We start from the raw sequence: 20,164 nt of genomic DNA, 5'->3' as shown, positions 1-20,164 counted from the left end.
CATGCATTCACTCAAGGCCTGACCAGTGCGCTGGGTTATGCTGCTGTCAGTCATCTGTCTAGCAGATGTGGTGCAGCGTGTATATATATATATATATATATATATGTCTGAACGCAGAGACGCCTTCTTGAGCAAGAGACAGAAACTGAAGCGGACACGACTGACTGTCATACTTTTCTGTCCGGCAGACGACACGGGCTACGTGTCCGGGTCCAGCACGCACTACTCGGAGCCATACGGCTGCAGCAGTCCGGAGGGCACCCAGGACCGACCCCGATCCGCCGCCCGAGGGGGCATCCCCCCTTCCAAGGGGGGCTCCCAGCCCCCCAGGCTGCCCGACAACCACCCGTGACCGCCAGGCCCCCACCCCTCACTTCTCCCGCAGCCTCGGTGCGAGGCGTTGCGTCACTTCCTGTGGCGCGTCACTTCCTGTGGCAGTGGAGTTACCTTCCCTTCATTTTATTTTTTGTTTTTTTCGGCACCTGATTGCACCTGACGGTTAGAGGACGATTCTGTGATTTTTTTCCAAAAAAACTTTTTTTCTTTTTTTTTTTTCGGGGAGCAGAGTTTTTAATTACAGCTCATGCTCACTTGATCTGTACATACTTTATTACTGATTTGTAGTGATTGTTATTCACTGGGAAATTTGAACAGAAAAAAGGGAAAAAAGGAGTAAAAAAAAAATTCAAAATCATTAAAATGTAAACCAAAAAAAAAAGAGAACAGATAATGAATTCTATCAGTTGAAAGGGAAGAAATGAAAAGAGAAGGGAAAAAAAGAAAAAAAAATTAGGACCACTGACACTTGAAAATCCAGTTTTCATGTATGCTATTGTTTTCTGTGGTAATTTGTATCTATATTGATTATATACCAGTTTTCCCTTCATAGTTCTATCATACATCAGCAGTGTATCGTATATATGCTTGGATTTTCTCTCATTTCTTGTTCGTCTGCATGTCCCTCTCTCTGTGTCTGTCTCTCTGTGTCTGTCTCATATTCGAAAGCGTTTTGGCCAAAAGAGAACGATAAACAGAAAACAGAGCTGTCTCATTTAAATATTTTTTTCTTGTGATTTCTAGATTCATGAAGGTTTTTTTCATTACAAAATCAATTCGAAAACGAACCAACTGTACATTATCAAAATCCGAGCTGTACATTATGATTGTGAATGTCATTCCTGCTCCTGTATGCTTTGCTTTTGTTGTGTGTGTGTTTGTTGTTGTGAGCCTATCGCGTGGATAACACACACTTACACCAAGATCATCCCTCTGATGTTGGCTGATTCACGAGACTCTGCCACCAGAGAACTGGCATGATGTTCTTCACTTTGATGGAGATTACCAAAATGGAGACTGTGGCTCCTTCGGTGTTTTTGGCCTCCAGGTTCTATTTTTGGGTTCTTGTGATGATGATGTCAGAATCTGAGTTCAAGTCGCTTTGTCCAAGTGACAATTACTGTTGTTAGTCTGGAGTAGTTGCTGCCGTCAGTTCTGGATGAATCCGTGCGTGTCACCATTGTCACAAGGACATCTGTACAGAATCCTCTGTGCATTAGAAGGTTCAGACATTTACGGTTTCTGTTTTTACTTCTGGTAACATGTTTGAAAGAAAATAAACGTAGTTCCATGTTTTTCTTTCTTATGTTCTGTGTTGACAGTAATCTTGGTGTGGATTCTCGTGAATTCTTGTAAACTGTAAGGCTTCACCTTTTGATGATTCTCTGTAGAATTGTATTATAAATCATTCTCTATTTCAGTATTACTGTATCCAAAATGGCCAGAACCATTATCATTAATGAACGAGCATGTTCTTGATAATTTACAAATGGCTATTAACGAAGCTTTCCTAACTCAAAAATGGCTGTTTAAATTTGGAACTGTTGCAGGTTTCTCTGTGGATATGCCCTGGAGTGTCAGTGGCCAAACGAGTGACGAGAGAAAATTATGTCCTTGGCTTTTCACTCTGAGAATTTTAAAGTGTCTTTAATTTGTGGGGAAGGTCCATATTTGTACATAAATATACAAAATGAAGTTATAATTTTTCCTGAAGATTTTAGAACTTCCATAACGGAAATAATGCATTAATCGGTAGCATCTTGTTGCGTTAACCAGTTATTACCTGATACATGGAAGGTGGTACCAGTACTCAGTTTCTGGGTTGGACAGTTTTGATCACACACCTGTGGATTGTGTCAAATTTGTACCGCGGGTTGCTAGCAAGTAGTGTTTGTTCCCCAGCGTGCAGCAGACTCTGTGGAGCTTCATACTTTTGACAGCCTTCCGCTGAAGGCTGCACGTTTGGCACTGCTTTGATTGAACTCTGCTCCAGAAACAATCCAGGACTGACAGGTCCAGCATCTCATTTCCTGTTACATCTGGCATCGTCAGTGGGTATGTTGTATGGCTCAGTTCCTGTTCGTAACGATACTGATCAAGGCTGGTGACAGGGCTAATAGCATGTCAAGCATTTGATCTGAAGGATCAAGTTCCATTAGGTGAGGATTAGTAATATCAAACATTTTAACTTAAGGGTGAAGTTCCCTCAGAGAGTTGGGGATTAGTATGTCAAGTATCTGAACTTTAGAGAGAAGTTCAGTAAGAGAGATGAGGATCAGTATGAGAAACGTTTGAACTTAAGGATGAAGTTCTATTAGAAAGCTGAGGATTAGAATGTCAAACATTTGAGCAAATGGATAAAGTTATTTTAGGTGAGGATTAGAATGTCAAACATTTTAACTTGGGGATGAAGTTTTAATAGAGGGTTGAGGATTAGAATGTCTAATATTTGAGCAAATGGATGAAGTTCTATTAGGTGAGGATTAATAATATCAAACATTTGAACTTAAGGATGACGTTTTATCACAGAGGTGGAGATCAGTATGTCAAGCATTTGATATCAATCAAGGATAAAGTTCTAATAGATGAGGATTAGTAATGCCAAGCATTTCAGCTTAAGGATGAAGTTCTATAAGAGAGGTGAGGATAAGTATATCAAACATCTGAACTTCCGGATAAAGGCTGATGAGAAAAGTGATGATAGCACGTCAAACATTTTAACTTGATAGTGAAGTTTGATAGGAGTGGTTGGCAAAATCTGATGGGATAGCACGAACCACAGGTGACGCTGTGTCCAGTCTGGGGTGGGGTCAGTGTGGGGTGGGACAAAGTTTGTCCAAACCTGTGAATTACAGACAGCAGTCTGGCTGGCAAGTCTGCTCTCTCTCTGCAGGCTCTCGGCGCTTTGTCGGACTGCACTGGTCTTCCGGCCAAACATCAGGCTTCACAGCTGATGTTCTGCCCCACTTGTGTCGTCAGTGTGTTGAGGGGTTGGGGGATCAAACACCACCCTGTCACAAACATACACCACTTTATTTCATTCCTCTTCAGTGGAATCGGTTCCAGAGTATTTTATCATTCTGTCTCTTCCTGAAGCTGTTGTTACGAATATGCAAATGAACCGGAAGTTGTCTGTTGTTGTCAGACACGAGTTTCAGTCCGGGTTTTGTGATTCCCCTAGTCCATTGTTAGTCGTTGGAAATTCCATGTTGCTATTTACATGTAGGCTCACATCGGAAATTCCATGTTGCTACTTATACATGTAGGCTCACATCGGAAATTCCATGCTGCTACTTATACATGTAGGCTCATTTTTGAAAGTTCTTATTGTTGTGTGTGTATTTTTCTGAAATATTTTTACATCACACGATTAAATGTGTGGCGCAGTTTCAGATACCACTTTATCATACATGTTACATACATAACGAAATCATGCATCTACATCACCTCAGTATAATCATCATTTACGTCCACCACATAGGTTCAAATGTGTAGAGTTACTAAAGTGTTGTGGATAAACTTTGAATAATCATAAACGTTGATTTTTACTCTCTTTTTTTAAATAAAGAAAATTTGTGTGTGTGAAAGTTGAGAGAAAGGGGCGTGAAAGAGAAACAATCCCTGACCAGACGATGGAGACTGCTCACAAACCATTTCAGACCTTTAGTCCGACCTTTAGTCATTACACAACCATCATGGACTACAAGATTGTCTGAATCGCGTGTGTAATCACTTCATGGGCTCATCTCAGATTCCATCAGAAATCTGGCGCCGTGACGGGCAAAGACCTTTTCAGGCGCAAGTTAAACACCTGACATTCCTACAGCTTACATCTCAGCATTGAACTAAGTCATGACATCACCTCGATTCTTGTGTATACTTAAATGAAATTCTGTCACCAATTCCTACTGTACTTAAGTAACATAGTTTCTGATTCGTGGTTTAGAATTACATAGGCCTAGTTACTTAGCCTATGAACGTCTCGTTTGAAAGAAATTGCCATGTGAAATCAAAATCATAGCATTTACATATGTGCGATTCTAGATCTATTGAAGCCTTTGCAGGTACACGCTAGATGGTAGCCAGTGATAAAATGAACTTTGGCAAAATGAACAAGAGGTGTATCTGTCGTGTCCTGGGTGTCTCCCTCTCAAACCGGCGCTGAATGACAGACAAAGCGAGGACAGAAGTACAGTGACATGAAAGGCCAGGACTACCTGTGGAACAGCTTGAATGCAGTGCACAGACTGGTGTTCCCTTTGAAATATGACAGGGGTGGAGAATGCAGTGCACAGACTGGTGTTCCCTTTGAAATATGACAGGGGTGGAGAATGCAGTGCACAGACTGGTGTTCCCTTTGAAATATGACAGGGGTGGAGAATGCAGTGCACAGACTGGTGTTCCCTTTGAAATATGACAGGGGTGGAGAATGCAGTGCACAGACTGGTGTTCCCTTTGAAATAAGACAGGGGTGAAGAATGCAGTGCACAGACTGGTGTTCCCTTTGAAATAAGACAGGGGTGAAAAATTCCATGTTTTGACTTTTGAAAATCGTGACGCATGCGCACACACTAGACACGTGTACATACACAAGCACATGCTAACATACACCAACACACACACGAGCGCGTACAAAAAAATCAGATAGCTGATCCACTTGCGCCTCCCAAAGCCTGCACATACATGTGTACTGATACACACGATACACGTACTAAAATGTGGGCCTGCGTGCGCACTCAGTTGTTCATCAAAACAGAGGGAGAAAGAATGGACTGAATTTGTATGACGATGTGTGAGAGACAGATAGATAGATAGATAGAGGGAGGGGAGAGAGAGAGAGAGATGCATGCGAGACAGAGATAGTGTACAGAAAAAGGGACGATTGGAGAATGTTCCTTCATATACGCCAAGGGTGTGGCATGTGTGCCATGACCAGGTGACGGAAATAAATGCTATATATTGTTCTCCCCCTCCCCCCCCCTCCCAGTCTGTCTTCGTCAGTGAGAAGCGACTTTGGCCCTGCTTTGTACTGTGAAGTTCGGTCAGATTGTCAGCTTAGTGCTTCGAGTCCTCTGGCCAGGAGGTATACACGTGCTGCTTTTTTGCCTTTTTTTTTTTTTTTTTTTTTTTTTTTGTCTCTTTGATATAGCATCACACTGAGTGTTGTGAAACAAACATTGTGGGGGTTTGGGGGGGGGGGTCTTTGTTGTGGCTTTCGTTTAGTATGGATCCATTTTGAATTGATCACTTTTGATGTACATCCCCACACGTTGATAATCTTGTTTGTCAGTGAAGGCAGTATGCTCGTTTCTCACCTCACCAACACTCAACACACGCACACACATACACTTTTGTTGTTTACACTGATTTGTAAATCCACGTGCACACATGCTTGTGTGTATGAACATGCACAAACACAACTGCATGCACTTGCGCGCGCGCGCGCCCACACACACACACACACACACACAAACACAAATACATACACACACTCATGTATATTATGCACATTTGGACTCACCGATTTCACAAAACTGCACATTGTAAAACATTATGCTTTTTCCCCCATTTCTCTTTCATTTTGTTGGATCAGCGATGGAACCTGCAGCCTTGTCTTTTCGTCTCCACTGCAGCGCGCTCTTTTTGTCTCCACTGCAGCGCGCTCTTTTTGTCTCCACTGCAGCGCGCTCTTTTTGTCTCTACTGCTGCCCCTGTGGTTTTCTTTCTGATTTTTCGTCTTTCTTTTCAAAATGCACATGGTGTGGGTAGTATAATGCTACAGACTGGCTTTTCATTGAGTCATGCAATGTCTTGTAAATCATACTGTTTCATTGGTCATGTATTCGTGCAATCTCTCTCTCTCTCTCTCTCTCTCTCTCTATCTCTCTGTGTCAGCTTGAGAAATCAGCTATTTTTCTGATTCCATCAAATATATATACTGTGATTAATACACCTCTTTTTCATCTCCCTGCTAAAAGGGATTGCTTCAAATTTTGTAACTATGTCTCTTTGTTTGACTGAATTTGTAAATATGTGTGATTTACACGTGTATATATACCTTATTATTTCTTAATCCAGTTCGCTCTAGATAGCTGTAGGTTGTTTTATTTTAAATATTGTGTGTAACAGTTGATGTTTTTATGCAGATATACACATGTGTAAAAGAGCACATTTATTTCATATCTTAATTTTCATCAACTGTGAATATTAGACTAACAATTGTCACTGCACTGGTCATGAAGAGTAGTGAACTGAGCAGAATGGGTTAAAATGAAACAGAAAAAAAAGATGAAACAGAAACAATGATGAACTTTCCAGACAGCTTGCAAGACATAAATCTTTGGACTACCCATCTAATTGGAATTTACATGAATAAGAAGATGAGTGTATCCACACCCTATTCAAAAATAAACGATAGAGAATCGATCACACACCCCGTATTTCGTTCAACTCGTTCCAGCCACAAAGATTTGTTGGATTGATCACTTGAAATGCAGTGGTTTTAAAAACACACATCACTTTCTACAGATATGAATATGGTGTGGAACTTGGCGAAAAGCTAAGCAACTCATGAAGAGAATTATTTAAAATAATAATAGGAAGAAGAAGAAACGAATTAACCTACGCCTAATTTCTCAACAGTCGTCAGACATTTGAGCAAAGAGGATTTGTACGTGTGGAGCTTTGCATTGGGTCTCTGTCTCATTGTCTGTCTGTCTGTCAGACTCTCTCTCTCTCTCTCTCTCTCTCTCTCTCTCTCTCTCTCTCTCTCTCTCTCATCCTCTTTCTGTTCCCTCTCCCTTTCTACGCCGATCTTTACGAAATGCAGACTCTGTACATACAGTCTATATTCCAGTCTTTCTTTTTAAGCTAGCGGAGAGCAGTGATGTTTCTGAACACTTGCCTGTACATACTCTGTCATGCAGTGTGATGTAGTGTTACTGATTAAATGGTGTCTTGTAGTGTATGCTGTAATCACTGTGCAATATTACTTGTGCAATATATACATGTTATACCGTCATAATGCTGTGTCTTTATACTTATACATCATGTGTAATTTTTCCAGGAGAAAAAAAAAGGGGGGGGTAAAGAATCTAGGGGGTACCAAGGATACTATTCCCAGGTGGCTGAAAGAGAATTAGGAGTTTTCATGTGCATAGATAACACATTCGGAAACACATTTGCATTTGTCTTCAAACAAACGCAGGCAGTGACAAGATTACCGCATGAACACTCACACACACACCTTAGCATATACATGCAGGCGTGGACACGCACGCACGCACACACACACACACACCCTAACCTACCCCACCAACACACATACCACAACACACACACACACACAGCTTGTGTGCACGTGAGACAAGCAGACTGCACCATCGATACCCACAGAAATCAGCTCTCAAAATGTCCACACCACCAACAAGTGCACCTTACACCCCCACCATCAATACCCACAGAATTCAGCTCTCAAAATGTCCACAACACCAACAAGTGCACCTCACACCCCCACCATCAATACCCACAGAACTCAGCTCTCAAAATGTCCACACCACCAACAAGTGCACCTCACACCCCCACCATCAATACCCACAGAATTCAGCTCTCAAAATGTCCACAACACCAACACGTGCACCTCACACCCCCACCATCAATACCCACAGAATTCAGCTCTCAAAATGTCCACAACACCAACAAGTGCACCTCACACCCCCACCATCAATACCCACAGAATTCAGCTCTCAAAATGTCCACAACACCAACAAGTGCACCTCACACCCCCACCATCAATACCCACAGAATTCAGCTCTCAAAATGTCCACAACACCAACAAGTGCACCCCACACCCCCACCATCAATACCCACAGAATTCAGCTCTCAAAATGTCCACAACACCAACAAGTGCACCCCACACCCCCACCATCAATACCCACAGAATTCAGCTCTCAAAATGTCCACACCACCAACAAGTGCACCTCACACCCCCACCATCAATACCCACAGAATTCAGCTCTCAAAATGTCCACACCACCAACAAGTGCACCTCACACCCCCACCATCAATACCCACAGAACTCAGCTCTCAAAATGTCCACACCACCAACAAGTGCACCTCACACCCCCACCATCAATACCCACAGAACTCAGCTCTCAAAATGTCCACACCACCAACAAGTGCACCTCACACCCCCACCATGCTCTAACCCCATCCTGCCGCACTGAAGGCTTTTCCCAACCTGGATGGAAAGGGTGGGGGGACAAGAAGAAGGGGAAAAAAAAACTCGACCAAAAACTGTACGGTATCTAGGAAAGGGGTGAAAATAAACAAACTCAGCTGGAAATTTGTATGATGTCAAGGATGGGGGGGACTCAACTTTGGCAAGACTGGGACCAGCAACTATATCAACTTGATATCGACCTGAGCAATGGCAGTCATTGCTGTAGGCCACGTAGCCTTTCAAGGCTCTGGCGGAAGTAGGTTCACTTACAGGGTTGTTCTTGCCGAATGGGGAGGCTCTCTTTTGACACTTTTGGTCTCCCATCCACTGTGTGGGGGTCGGTATTTTAGGAATCGTGGGAATAGATACCTGTGTTTTGTGTGTGTTTAATGAAGTGAAGGTGTTGGGGTTTTTGTTCGTTTTTTTTGTTTGTTTTTTTATATATATTTCAAAACTTCAGGAGGAGGATTGTGTTTGAGTGTTTAAGTCCTGCGTTTTCTGGGTGTTTTGCTGATGGTGGATTTTCCTCTATTATTAGTTTTTTCCCATTTATTTTTATGTTATTATTTATTTGTCAAGCTTTTGTTCGACATGTCTTGGCATTTGAGTATGAACATCCAGTCTGTGTGTGGGTGTGTGCGTGTGTGTGTGCGCGTGTGTGTGTGTGCGCGTGTGTGTGTGAGCGCGTGTGTGTGTGTGTGCATGTGTGGGTGTTTGTCGGGAATGGGATAGTGTCATGCATGCACACAGATGCGTGTGTATGCGTGTGTGCGAGCACAAAAAAAATCATTAATTGTTATCATCTTTGCTGAAGTGTTCTGTTTTAAATGGTGTCTCAACGTGGTTTCTTCTCTCTCTCTCTCTCTCTTTTTTTTTTTTTTTTTTTTTTTTGCACAATTATGTTTTTTTCTCACACTGATGATATAAAAAGTATTTCTTGTATATTATGCTCATTGATATGTTATGTCACTCGTATGTTTATTTCTGGACTGACTTGCTTTTCGAAGCACGAATCGATACACTGACGTGTGTGCATGGAAACTTTTTTTTTTGTTTTGGTTTTTGGTTTTGACTTTGGTTTTTTTCTGACAATCATAAAGCACCACATGGACACTCGTGCAGCTCACTAGGTATTTTCCTTTCCTTGAAGAACATCATGGTGAGATACACTGAATCTTTGCTGCCTAAGGAGAACAGCTAGAGACACGTTTTAGATGTAGTGAGGATTGTGTTAGTTTGCATTGACACACTGTGGGGAGGCTCCTCAGAACTGAACTCTGCCATCTGGCAAGTACACAGAAGACGACGAAAAAGAAGAAGAAGAAGAGGGGGTTGGGGGGGAGAAGAAGAAGAAGAAGAAGAAATGTGTTTCATACTTGTAGAGATATATTTTGAAGAAACCACCTTACTTGGAGAGTGGGAAGTACAAGAAGAAGGAAAAGAGCAAGAAGGCGTGCTTCATACTTTTAGAGAGTTACTATTAAAAAAAAAAATAAAATTTAAACCCACCTAACTCGGAGAGTGGGAAAACATCACATGCAACCAGCAAGGTCAACGGTTTTGGGGAGGTGGGGGTTTTTTTTGGGGGGAGGGGTGAAGGGGGGGAATGCAGTCGCCAAAAAGAGTTGCATTTTTTTTCAGTTATGATTATCACCATGGGAGCTGCCCGCCATGTGCTAGAATGGTGTGTGTGTGTGTGTGTGTGGAATCAGAAGGCACCACTGGGCACACCACTGAAGTCACCCCCGTGCGGGGTCTCCTGATGGGTGTCCTCCTGGTGACCTGACAGGGGTGTATATCTAGCTCCTTGTGGACAGCTGATAGTGAGACCGTGACAGAAGAAACCTCTGTGTGTGTGTGTGTGTGTGTGTGTGTGTGTGTGTGTGTGTGTGTTCAAAAAACAGGGTTTGGTTTGTTTGTTTGTTTTTTTGGGGGGAGGGATGTTATTATCTATTGTACCATATAAATAAGCTGAAAATTCACTGAAATAAATGAATAAATACATAAGCATTTTTAAATCCTTAAAGAAATCTACCTGAATGTCTCTCAGATAAAAATAAAATAAAATAAAAAATAACAATAAAAAACAATTAAATACTTAAATCAAAACGTCTCTCATATTTAAAAACCAAACAGAGTGGGGTTGTTGTTTTTTAATTTAAAAAAAAAAAAAAAAAAACCACACACTTTTGGTAAACTAAAGTCAGCTTTTATCACATGCACTGCCAACAATCCCAAAACCTCATCCGGCCTTTTTTTCAAATATTTTTTTTATATCATAATTTTCCTCCTGTAACAGCAATGTACACGGGCCACTAAGTGAATGTACTTATTTTGGTTTTGTTACCTCTGCCAGTGGCGATAGATGACGGACTGTCTCAAGGATCTGTTTCTTTTCTGTTTGTGTGTTTGTCTTTTACCACTCCTCATCTGTTGAAGTGCCTCGTGTGTACTTACGCACCGTGTGTGTTAAACTCTAGAGGGGGGTGGGGGGGGGGTCTCACTGGAAGACCAGACACCGATAGCTACAGTGTGTGGCTTTTTCTGTACGTGGTTCCTGCAGGCTTGTCGGTGGGGTCAGCGCCATGTTGGCCCCAGGTCTATGTTCCCCCAGGTCTTTTTTTTTTCTTCTTCTTTCTTTCTTTTTTTTTCCCGAGTGTAATCCCCCAAGTAAAATATTATGATATTACCCTATTTTTTGTTCTTTCAGCCACGTCTAAGTGTCCCCAGATATGTGTTCCCCAATAATGTGTATGTACGTTTTATCAAACAAACGCTTTTGGGTACTGATCATTAGCGGAATTAATTCTAGACCTTTGGGGGTACACACGTAAGGAGAATATAGACCCTGGGGGATATTGTCCCACCAATTTTTGTTTGTACGAAAATCGACCTGGGGGATCACAGACATGCTCTACGTTTGGCATGCTATGTGAACATATCCACATGCTGTTTATCGACGGCGAGATCTGTCTGAAGTTTAGCTTGTTGGAAAGAAGTTTCTTCCAAATGTTGTGATAAGAAAAGCGAAAAATAAAATAGCTTTTCTTCAATGAAAGTGACAGAATTAAGGTTCATGATAGCAAGATTAAAATTTCTGAACACAGAAAAGCATTGAAACGACAGCAGACACATGGGAACAGCAGGAATCAGCAACAGCTTCCAGAAGAAGAATACAATGCGTACTGTTTGTGGTGTGTGGTGACAGGCTCACTGTACACCCGAACAATCAGTCAGCCTCCTGGGAGTGTTGTAATTGCAGGAAGATGGGAAACTCCCATGAGTTCTTCCATTTTAGTACCTGGTACTTGTACTCGTCACTCCACACAACCCCACCCCCACCCCACACACACCTCCACCCCTCTCTACTCACTCCCCGCCCACCTCTCTTGACAAAATGATTAACGGTGTAGGTTTCCAAATGATAGAAAACAAAGACTTAACGGAGAAAGATAGACAAGTGCGAGTACAGGAAAGCACACAGAAAAGACTTTGAAAAGGGACGGAGAAGGAACAGCAGGGGGTGAAGGAAACTGAAAAGAAAGAGAGAAAGAAAAGGTTTGATGAGGAAAAAGCAGACAAGTGAGAAGAGATGAAAAAAACCTCAGGCATCATTTTAAAAACTCTTCTTTCCTCTTTTTGTGTACACTGTTGTCCTCACGTCTACCTGTTTATTCAGTTGTCAAACAGAATGCTGCGTTTCATTAATGTATCACCTGTCACTCTTGTAGATAAGCAAAGAATACTGAATTCTGCACGCAGTGTGTTTGGTCACAACTGGAGCATTCCTAAGACACACGCACAGGGTTGGGTTATGTGGCCTTTTTTGTTTTGTTTTTTTGTTTTTCTCTGCACAAGGATGGGGAAGGATCTGGGAATGGGAGAATGAATGTCCGAAGCGTTGGAAATAAGAAAAAAAAAGACAAAATGTTGTGAAGAAACACGGTGTTACATAATGTTCAGAGTTCTTGTGATTTTATGAATATCACCATTCGCATTTCATTGATCAGAGACATGGCATAATTACGTAGCTATACATGGAGGAAATTGTTCAGGGTCTTGTTACTTTTGGAAACAAGTCACAATGAACAAAAAATTATTCACTATTCAGATACACCCATATGTATCAACTTATATATGAATAAAAATTCTCCCGGAAATTCTCCCGGGGATGTTTTTCATGTGGTGTCATAACAAAAACCCAGTGGACAGGTCACTGCTGTTAAAAGGTTCCCTGCCCTTGGGAGGGATTTTACCTCTTATAATTGTATGTATGGAAAATGCAATCCACCAAAATACGAAAAATATAATCGATCAAAATTTGATACTAGTTATCATCATGACATCAGGTTTGCCTGTTTTTATTTAACTCCCAATATTTGACCTAGCAATGACACAATAAAAATGAGGGGTGGGGGGGGAGGGAGAGAGAGAAGCAAAAACGTGTGGCACATTTCTAAATACAAAAAAAAGGAGAGAAACCAGGGTTGATGATGTGTAGAAGAAAAATGCGCAGCCCCCACCCCCACCCCAACCCCCCTTTTCTTAACACACCTTCTTGAGGAAAACATTATCATTTTCATATCACGATAATGCTAGAATGTACAGGAAGGTTGATCTGTGATGATACGAAACATGATTTTTCGATTTTTAGAGAAACGGTACTGGCACGAATATTCCGTTTTGCTTTGAGGTGTGTGTGCAGGAGGCACTCTTGGTATTAGCTTACGTTTCCAGCCAGGAGTCTTTTTCTGTGTGCTTTGGGTTTTTTATGCACACATGCAAAATTGTGATTGTGAACAGCCTTCTTTTTCCTCCTTTTTTTTCTGATATAACCACTTTCTTTGTCGCTACTTTATGGTTGAGTTGTTTTACTCGTTTTTCGCCACAGCTCTTTGTATATCGTTGTGATTTTAACTGTATGAGTAATAAAGGTTTACGTCAAATTTGGAGAGTTTGGTGATTTTTCATTGTCTTCCTCTGTTTTGATTTGATTTGCTCTCTCTCTCTCTCTCTCTCTCTCTCTCTCAATCTTTCTCTCTCAATCTCTCACCCTCTCCCTTTCAATCGCGCGCGCGTGTGCATGTGTGCGAGAGTGTGTGTGTGTGTGTGTGTGAATACAGTTCACAGTGTGTGTGTGTGTGTGTGTGTGTGTGTGTGTGTTCTTACATCTTGTGTGTATGCACCCACGCACTCACAGTACTTCAAACCCCTCATCCTGCCTTATCATGCGTCAGTTTCCGTGGAAATCGCAACAACAACAACAACAAGAGAGGCAAGGCCTTCAAGACTCACTTGTGATACACTTTTTTTTTAAATCCAAGCTTTTTATGTATTGAGTATAATTTCAAAATGTAATGTTTAAGATGAGAAAGATCAGTTTAAAGCAAATTAAGTCCCCTAGCATTAATTACAGAGTAATTTCCCTTCTTTACTATCTGCACCAAAACGTTTGCAAAATAAATAAAACTTCCATGCTTAGCAAAATAAGTTCCTGTTTAAACAAAAAATGATAATAATGACTGCTCTTTTGTTTTGGGTCAGAATATCAGATCAAAGTACCAAGTTTAGAGAATACAAAAAATATAAATATAACAGTAAATGCAGTTTGCATATAATTAGGCTTCTTTTTTTTTTTTTTTTTTTGTGCCCATCCCAGAGGTGCAATATTGTTTTAAACAAGATGACTGGAAAGAACTGAATTTTTCCTATTTTTATGCCTAATTTGGTGTCAACTGACAAAAGTATTTGCAGAGAAAATGTCAATGTTAAAGTTTACCACACACACACACACACACACACACACAGACAACCGAACACCGGGTTAAAACATAGACTGACTTTGTTTACACAAGTGAGTCAATAATAACAATATAAAAACGGTGGGTAGAGGGTCAACTGAATTATGCATTTTATTGTCACATGTACCAAACGAAACCTTGCTGGAGGAAACCACTTCTGAATGTTGTGTACAATACAGGACACCTTTTCTTCTTCTTTTTATATACTTCTCTCCCCTGTCACCAAACCCCCGCCACTCAGACGAGAACGAAAGTGTGTCTTAATTATCAATTATCATGTTTACATCCCAAAGGTTTTGCTTTAATGTTCACGTCCCAAAGTTCTCATTGTAATGTTTACATCCCAAAGTTCTGACTGTAATGTTCACGTCCCAAAGTTCTGACGTTTACACCCCAAAATTCTCACTGTAATGTTGACATCCCAAAGTTCTCAATGTAATGTTGACATCCCAAAGTTCTCACTGTAATGTTGACAGCCCCAAAGTTCTGATTGCAATGTTGACATCCCAAAGTTCTGACTGTAATTTTGACATCCCAAAGTTCTGAATGTAATGTTTATGTCGCAAAGTGTTGATTGTAATGAACAAACGATTAGGCATGGAGATAAAAATGATTGACAAATAGTAAAGAGTGGTAACTCTCTCCATTCACAAGGTACACAACTTCTCTTTAGTGCTGCTCACGCTACCCATTCAGCCAGCACACAGGTAAATAAAAGGTACACTTGAACAAATCCACACACTTCCTCAAAAAGGGAAGCGCCGGGCCTGTCCTTATTCCGATCATTTGACATGTGCACACAGCAGCAATGACAGAAGAAATGTGCAAACACAAATAAGCTTTTATTCAAGACTGGCATATTTGTGTGCGCGAATCAGCACGCACGCCTCCGTTCCTCCCTCTCCCTCTCTCTCTCCCTCTCTGTTTCACACTGATGCCAAAAAAATCAATGAAGACGACCTGGAGCTGTATTTCAGTTGAGGGGAGAGTAATCTTGCTCACTTCTCACAACCATCGTCAGTGGGTGGATTATCTCCCTTCACCCAGACATTTCTGTTTCATTCGTCTCGTGACCGGGTCAGTTCCCCGTGGTAAACAAGTAATCTAAGGGTCCTGACTGCGTTAAAGGTATTTCCTTTATAAACCCCAGCCCGTTCCACATACCCCCGCCCACTCTCACTTTCACGTACGCACGTGGAACGCGCGCGCGCAATCACGTCAAACGCACACACACACAGAGCACGCGCCCCCTCCCCTCGCACGCGCATACACATTCACACACATACACACATCCACACAAAAACACACTCTCTCTCTCTCCCTCATTTACTCACGTGCGCGCGCTCACACACAGACACACACAGACACACACGGAGTGAGTGAATGAGTGAGTGTGAGACAGACAGAGACACACAGTGAGAGACAGAGACAGACAGAGACAGAGACACAGAGAGAGAGAGACAGAGACAGAGAGAAACCGACAAAGACAGAGAAAGAGCGAAACCAAAGACAGAGACAGAGACAGAGACAAAGAGAGAGACACCCACACACAAAAAGACAGACAGAGACAGAGACTGAGATGTCTGCTACGAAACAACCCCACCCACATCTCCCGACTCACCCGACACATAGCAATACACACATACAAAGACACATAGCAATACAAGACACATAGCAATACACACATACAAAGACACATAGCAATACAAGACACATAGCAATACAAGACACACAGCAATACACACATACAAAGACACATAGCAATACACATATACGAAGACACATAGCAATACAAGACACATAGCAATACACACATACAAAGACACATAGCAATACACACATACATAGACACATAGCAATACAAGACACATAGCAATACAAGACACATAGCAATACACACATACGAAAACACATAGCAATACAAGACACATATTAATATACACACACAAAGACAGCACAATTAACTACATATCAAACTGCGGATTTTGAATGCTTATACAGGTACATCGGAGACAGACAGACAGACATATCAAACTGGATTTTTAATGCTTATACAGGTACATCGGAGACAGGACAGACTTATCACTGTGGATTTTTAATGCTTATACAGGTACATCGGAGACAGACAGACAGACACACACACACACACACACACACACACACACACACACACACACACACACACACACACTCACTCACTCACACAGAGAGAGAGAGAGCAATACACACACACACACACACACACACACACACACACACACACACACACACACACACACACACAGAGAAGAGAGAGAGAGAGAGACAGCAATACAGAGAGAGAGAGAGCAATATACACACACACACACACACACACACAGCAATACATACGCGCGCACACACACACACACACACAGCAATACATACGCACGCACACACACACACACACACACACACACACACACACACACAGTGGCAGGCGTGTGTGTGTGTGAATAAACCCGTGAAAAGTTGTCCTGTCTGCAGAACACAATACACACGCAAAAACACGACATTCATTCCACGGACACGAAATCCGACGACTCGCCGAAACGAGCCGTGTGTGTGTGTGTGTGTGTGTGTGCGACAGGCCTTAACGTCCGTGACAACAGAGCAGCATGAAACAGCAACGGTGCCAGAACGGAGCCCTGGGGGGTTCAGACAGGATGATGTCTCCCCCCGCCAGCCCTTCCTCCCCCCCCCCCCCCCCAACACACACACACACACACACACACACACACACACACACACACACACACACACACACACACCATCTACAGTCTTCGCACTTCGTTAGAACGTATCTTTGACGAAGGAAAAGAAAACAAACAAACAAAAAACAGGGTGGACGCGTTGGTCTTTGTCGAGGGTAGAGGTTGGGAGGGGCGGGGGAGGGGGAGGGTGTTGTGGTGGGGGGGGGGGAAGAGGAGGGGGGTAGGGATAGGAGTGGTGCAGTGGTTGTGGAGGTGTCAGTGTGTAGGAAGGGGAGGGGGGGGGGAAGAGGAGAGGGGGGTAGGGACAGGAGTGGTGCAGTGGTTGTGGAGGTGTCAGTGTGTAGGGAGGGGAGGGGGGGGGAAGAGGAGAGGGGGGTAGGGACAGGAGTGGTGCAGTGGTTGTGGGGGTGTCAGTGTGTAGGGAGGGGTGGGGGGGGAAGAGGAGAGGGGGGTAGGGACAGGAGTGGTGCAGTGGTTGTGGAGGTGTCAGTGTGTAGGGAGGGGTGGGGGGGGAAAGAGGAGAGGGGGGTAGGGATAGGAGTGGTGCAGTGGTTGTGGAGGTGTCAGTGTGTAGGGAGGGGTGGGGGGGGGAAGAGGAGAGGGGGGTAGGGATAGGAGTGGTGCAGTGGTTGTGGAGGTGTCAGTGTGTAGGGAGGGGTGGGGGGGGAAGAGGAGAGGGGGGTAGGGGCAGGAGTGGTGCAGTGGTTGTGGAGGTGTCAGTGTGTAGGGAGAGGTGGGGGGGGGGGAAGAGGAGAGGGGGGTAGGGATAGGAGTGGTGCAGTGGTTGTGGAGGTGTCAGTGTGTAGGGAGGGGGGGGGGGAAGAGGAGAGGGGGGGTAGGGATAGGAGTGGTGCAGTGGTTGTGGAGGTGTCAGTGTGTAGGGAGGGGTGGGGGGGGGAAGAGGAGAGGGGGGTAGGGGCAGGAGTGGTGCAGTGGTTGTGGAGGTGTCAGTGTGTAGGGAGGGGTGGGGGGGAAGAGGAGAGGGGGGTAGGGATAGGAGTGGTGCAGTGGTTGTGGAGGTGTCAGTGTGTAGGGAGAGGTGGGGGGGAAGAGGAGAGGGGGGTAGGGATAGGAGTGGTGCAGTGGTTGTGGAGGTGTCAGTGTGTAGGGAGGGGGGGGAAGAGGAGGGGGGTAGGGATAGGAGTGGTGCAGTGGTTGTGGAGGTGTCAGTGTGTAGGGAGGGGTGGGGGGGGAGAGGAGAGGGGGGTAGGGATAGGAGTGGTGCAGTGGTTGTGGAGGTGTCAGTGTGTAGGGTGGGGTGGTGGGGGGGAAGAGGAGGGGGGTAGGGATAGGAGTGGTGCAGTGGTTGTGGAGGTGTCAGTGTGTAGGGAGGGGTGGGGGGGGGAAGAGGAGAGGGGGGTAGGGATAGGAGTGGTGCAGTGGTTGTGGAGGTGTCAGTGTGTAGGGAGGGGGGGGGGAGAGGAGAGGGGGGTAGGGATAGGAGTGGTGCAGTGGTTGTGGAGGTGTCAGTGTGTAGGGAGGGGTGGGGGGGGGAGAGGAGAGGGGGGTAGGGATAGGAGTGGTGCAGTGGTTGTGGAGGTGTCAGTGTGTAGGGAGAGGTGGGGGGGAAGAGGAGAGGGGGGTAGGGATAGGAGTGGTGCAGTGGTTGTGGAGGTGTCAGTGTGTAGGGAGGGGTGGGGGGGGAGAGGAGAGGGGGGTAGGGATAGGAGTGGTGCAGTGGTTGTGGAGGTGTCAGTGTGTAGGGAGGGGTGGGGGGGAAGAGGAGAGGGGGGTAGGGATAGGAGTGGTGCAGTGGTTGTGGAGGTGTCAGTGTGTAGGGAGGGGGGGGGAAGAGGAGAGGGGGGTAGGGATAGGAGTGGTGCAGTGGTTGTGGAGGTGTCAGTGTGTAGGGAGGGGTGGGGGGGAAAGAGGAGGGGGGTTGGGATAGGAGTGGTGCAGTGGTTGTGGAGGTGTCAGTGTGTAGGGAGGGGGGGGGGGAAGAGGAGAGGGGGGTAGGGATAGGAGTGGTGCAGTGGTTGTGGAGGTGTCAGTGTGTAGGGAGGGGTGGGTGGGGGGGAAGAGGAGAGGGGGGTAGAGGCAGGAGTGGTGCAGTGGTTGTGGAGGTGTCAGTGTGTAGGGAGGGGTGGGGGGGAGAGGAGAGGGGGGTAGAGGTACAGGAGGTGTCAGTGTGTAGGGAGGGGTGGGGGGGGAAGAGGAGGGGGGTAGGGATAGGAGTGGTGCAGTGGTTGTGGAGGTGTCAGTGTGTAGGGAGGGGTGGGGGGGGGAAGAGGAGAGGGGGGTAGGGATAGGAGTGGTGCAGTGGTTGTGGAGGTGTCAGTGTGTAGGGAGGGGTGGGGGGGAGAGGAGAGGGGGGTAGAGGTACAGGAGGTGTCAGTGTGTAGGGAGGGGTGGGGGGGGGAAGAGGAGGGGGGTAGGGATAGGAGTGGTGCAGTGGTTGTGGAGGTGTCAGTGTGTAGGGAGGGGTGGGGGGGGGAAGAGGAGAGGGGGGTAGGGATAGGAGTGGTGCAGTGGTTGTGGAGGTGTCAGTGTGTAGGGTGGGGTGGTGGGGGGGGAAGAGGAGAGGGGGGTAGGGATAGGAGTGGTGCAGTGGTTGTGGAGGTGTCAGTGTGTAGGGAGGGGGGGGGGAAGAGGAGAGGGGGGTAGGGATAGGAGTGGTTGTGGAGGTGTCAGTGTGTAGGGAGGGGTGGGGCAGAGGTATAGGAGAGGGGGATCGGGGAGGGATTGAGGCTGATGTGTGTGTGTGTGTGTGTGTGTGTGTGTGTGTGTGTGTGTGTGTGTGTGAGTGAGTGTTCGTTCGTTCGTTTGCTTGACGTCTATCCACATTTGTCATTTTAGACGAAAATTCATCATCTCCCCCACCCAACCCATGCCTGAAATCATCACTATTTTCCCTGTATGGACGAAATAAAATAAACCAACGACAACAACAACACCACCACCAACGACAACAACAACACCACCAACAACGACAACAAAAACAACGACGACAACAACAACAACAACACAACCAACAAGACAACAACAACAACAACCGAAGGACTAAACTAACCAGCCACTTACAGTATTAACGCGTCAACGACCATTGAGTAATCACCACTTTAGATCAAGTTCTT

The 20,164-nt window shown here is 44.7% G+C and overlaps 1 protein-coding gene across 2 annotated transcripts in view; it reads left to right on the top strand.

Annotated features, from left to right (window-relative positions):
* The window catches only part of LOC143291578 (uncharacterized), an 88,985-nt gene extending 83,558 nt beyond the window's left edge, over positions 1–5,427 (top strand). For both annotated transcript variants that reach the window (XM_076601508.1, XM_076601506.1), the window contains one exon: positions 189–5,427. In XM_076601508.1, the coding sequence (XP_076457623.1) occupies positions 189–352 (164 nt within the window). In that variant the 3' untranslated portion in view covers positions 353–5,427. The remainder of the gene's footprint in view (positions 1–188) is intronic.
* Positions 5,428–20,164: the final 14,737 nt, after the last annotated feature.

Source organism: Babylonia areolata, chromosome 17 (genome assembly GCF_041734735.1).
Source record: "Babylonia areolata isolate BAREFJ2019XMU chromosome 17, ASM4173473v1, whole genome shotgun sequence".
NCBI classification, from domain to species: domain Eukaryota; kingdom Metazoa; phylum Mollusca; class Gastropoda; order Neogastropoda; family Buccinidae; genus Babylonia; species Babylonia areolata.
Note: the sequence above shows the minus strand (reverse complement) of the source record. Positions and strands in the feature narration are given on the sequence as shown.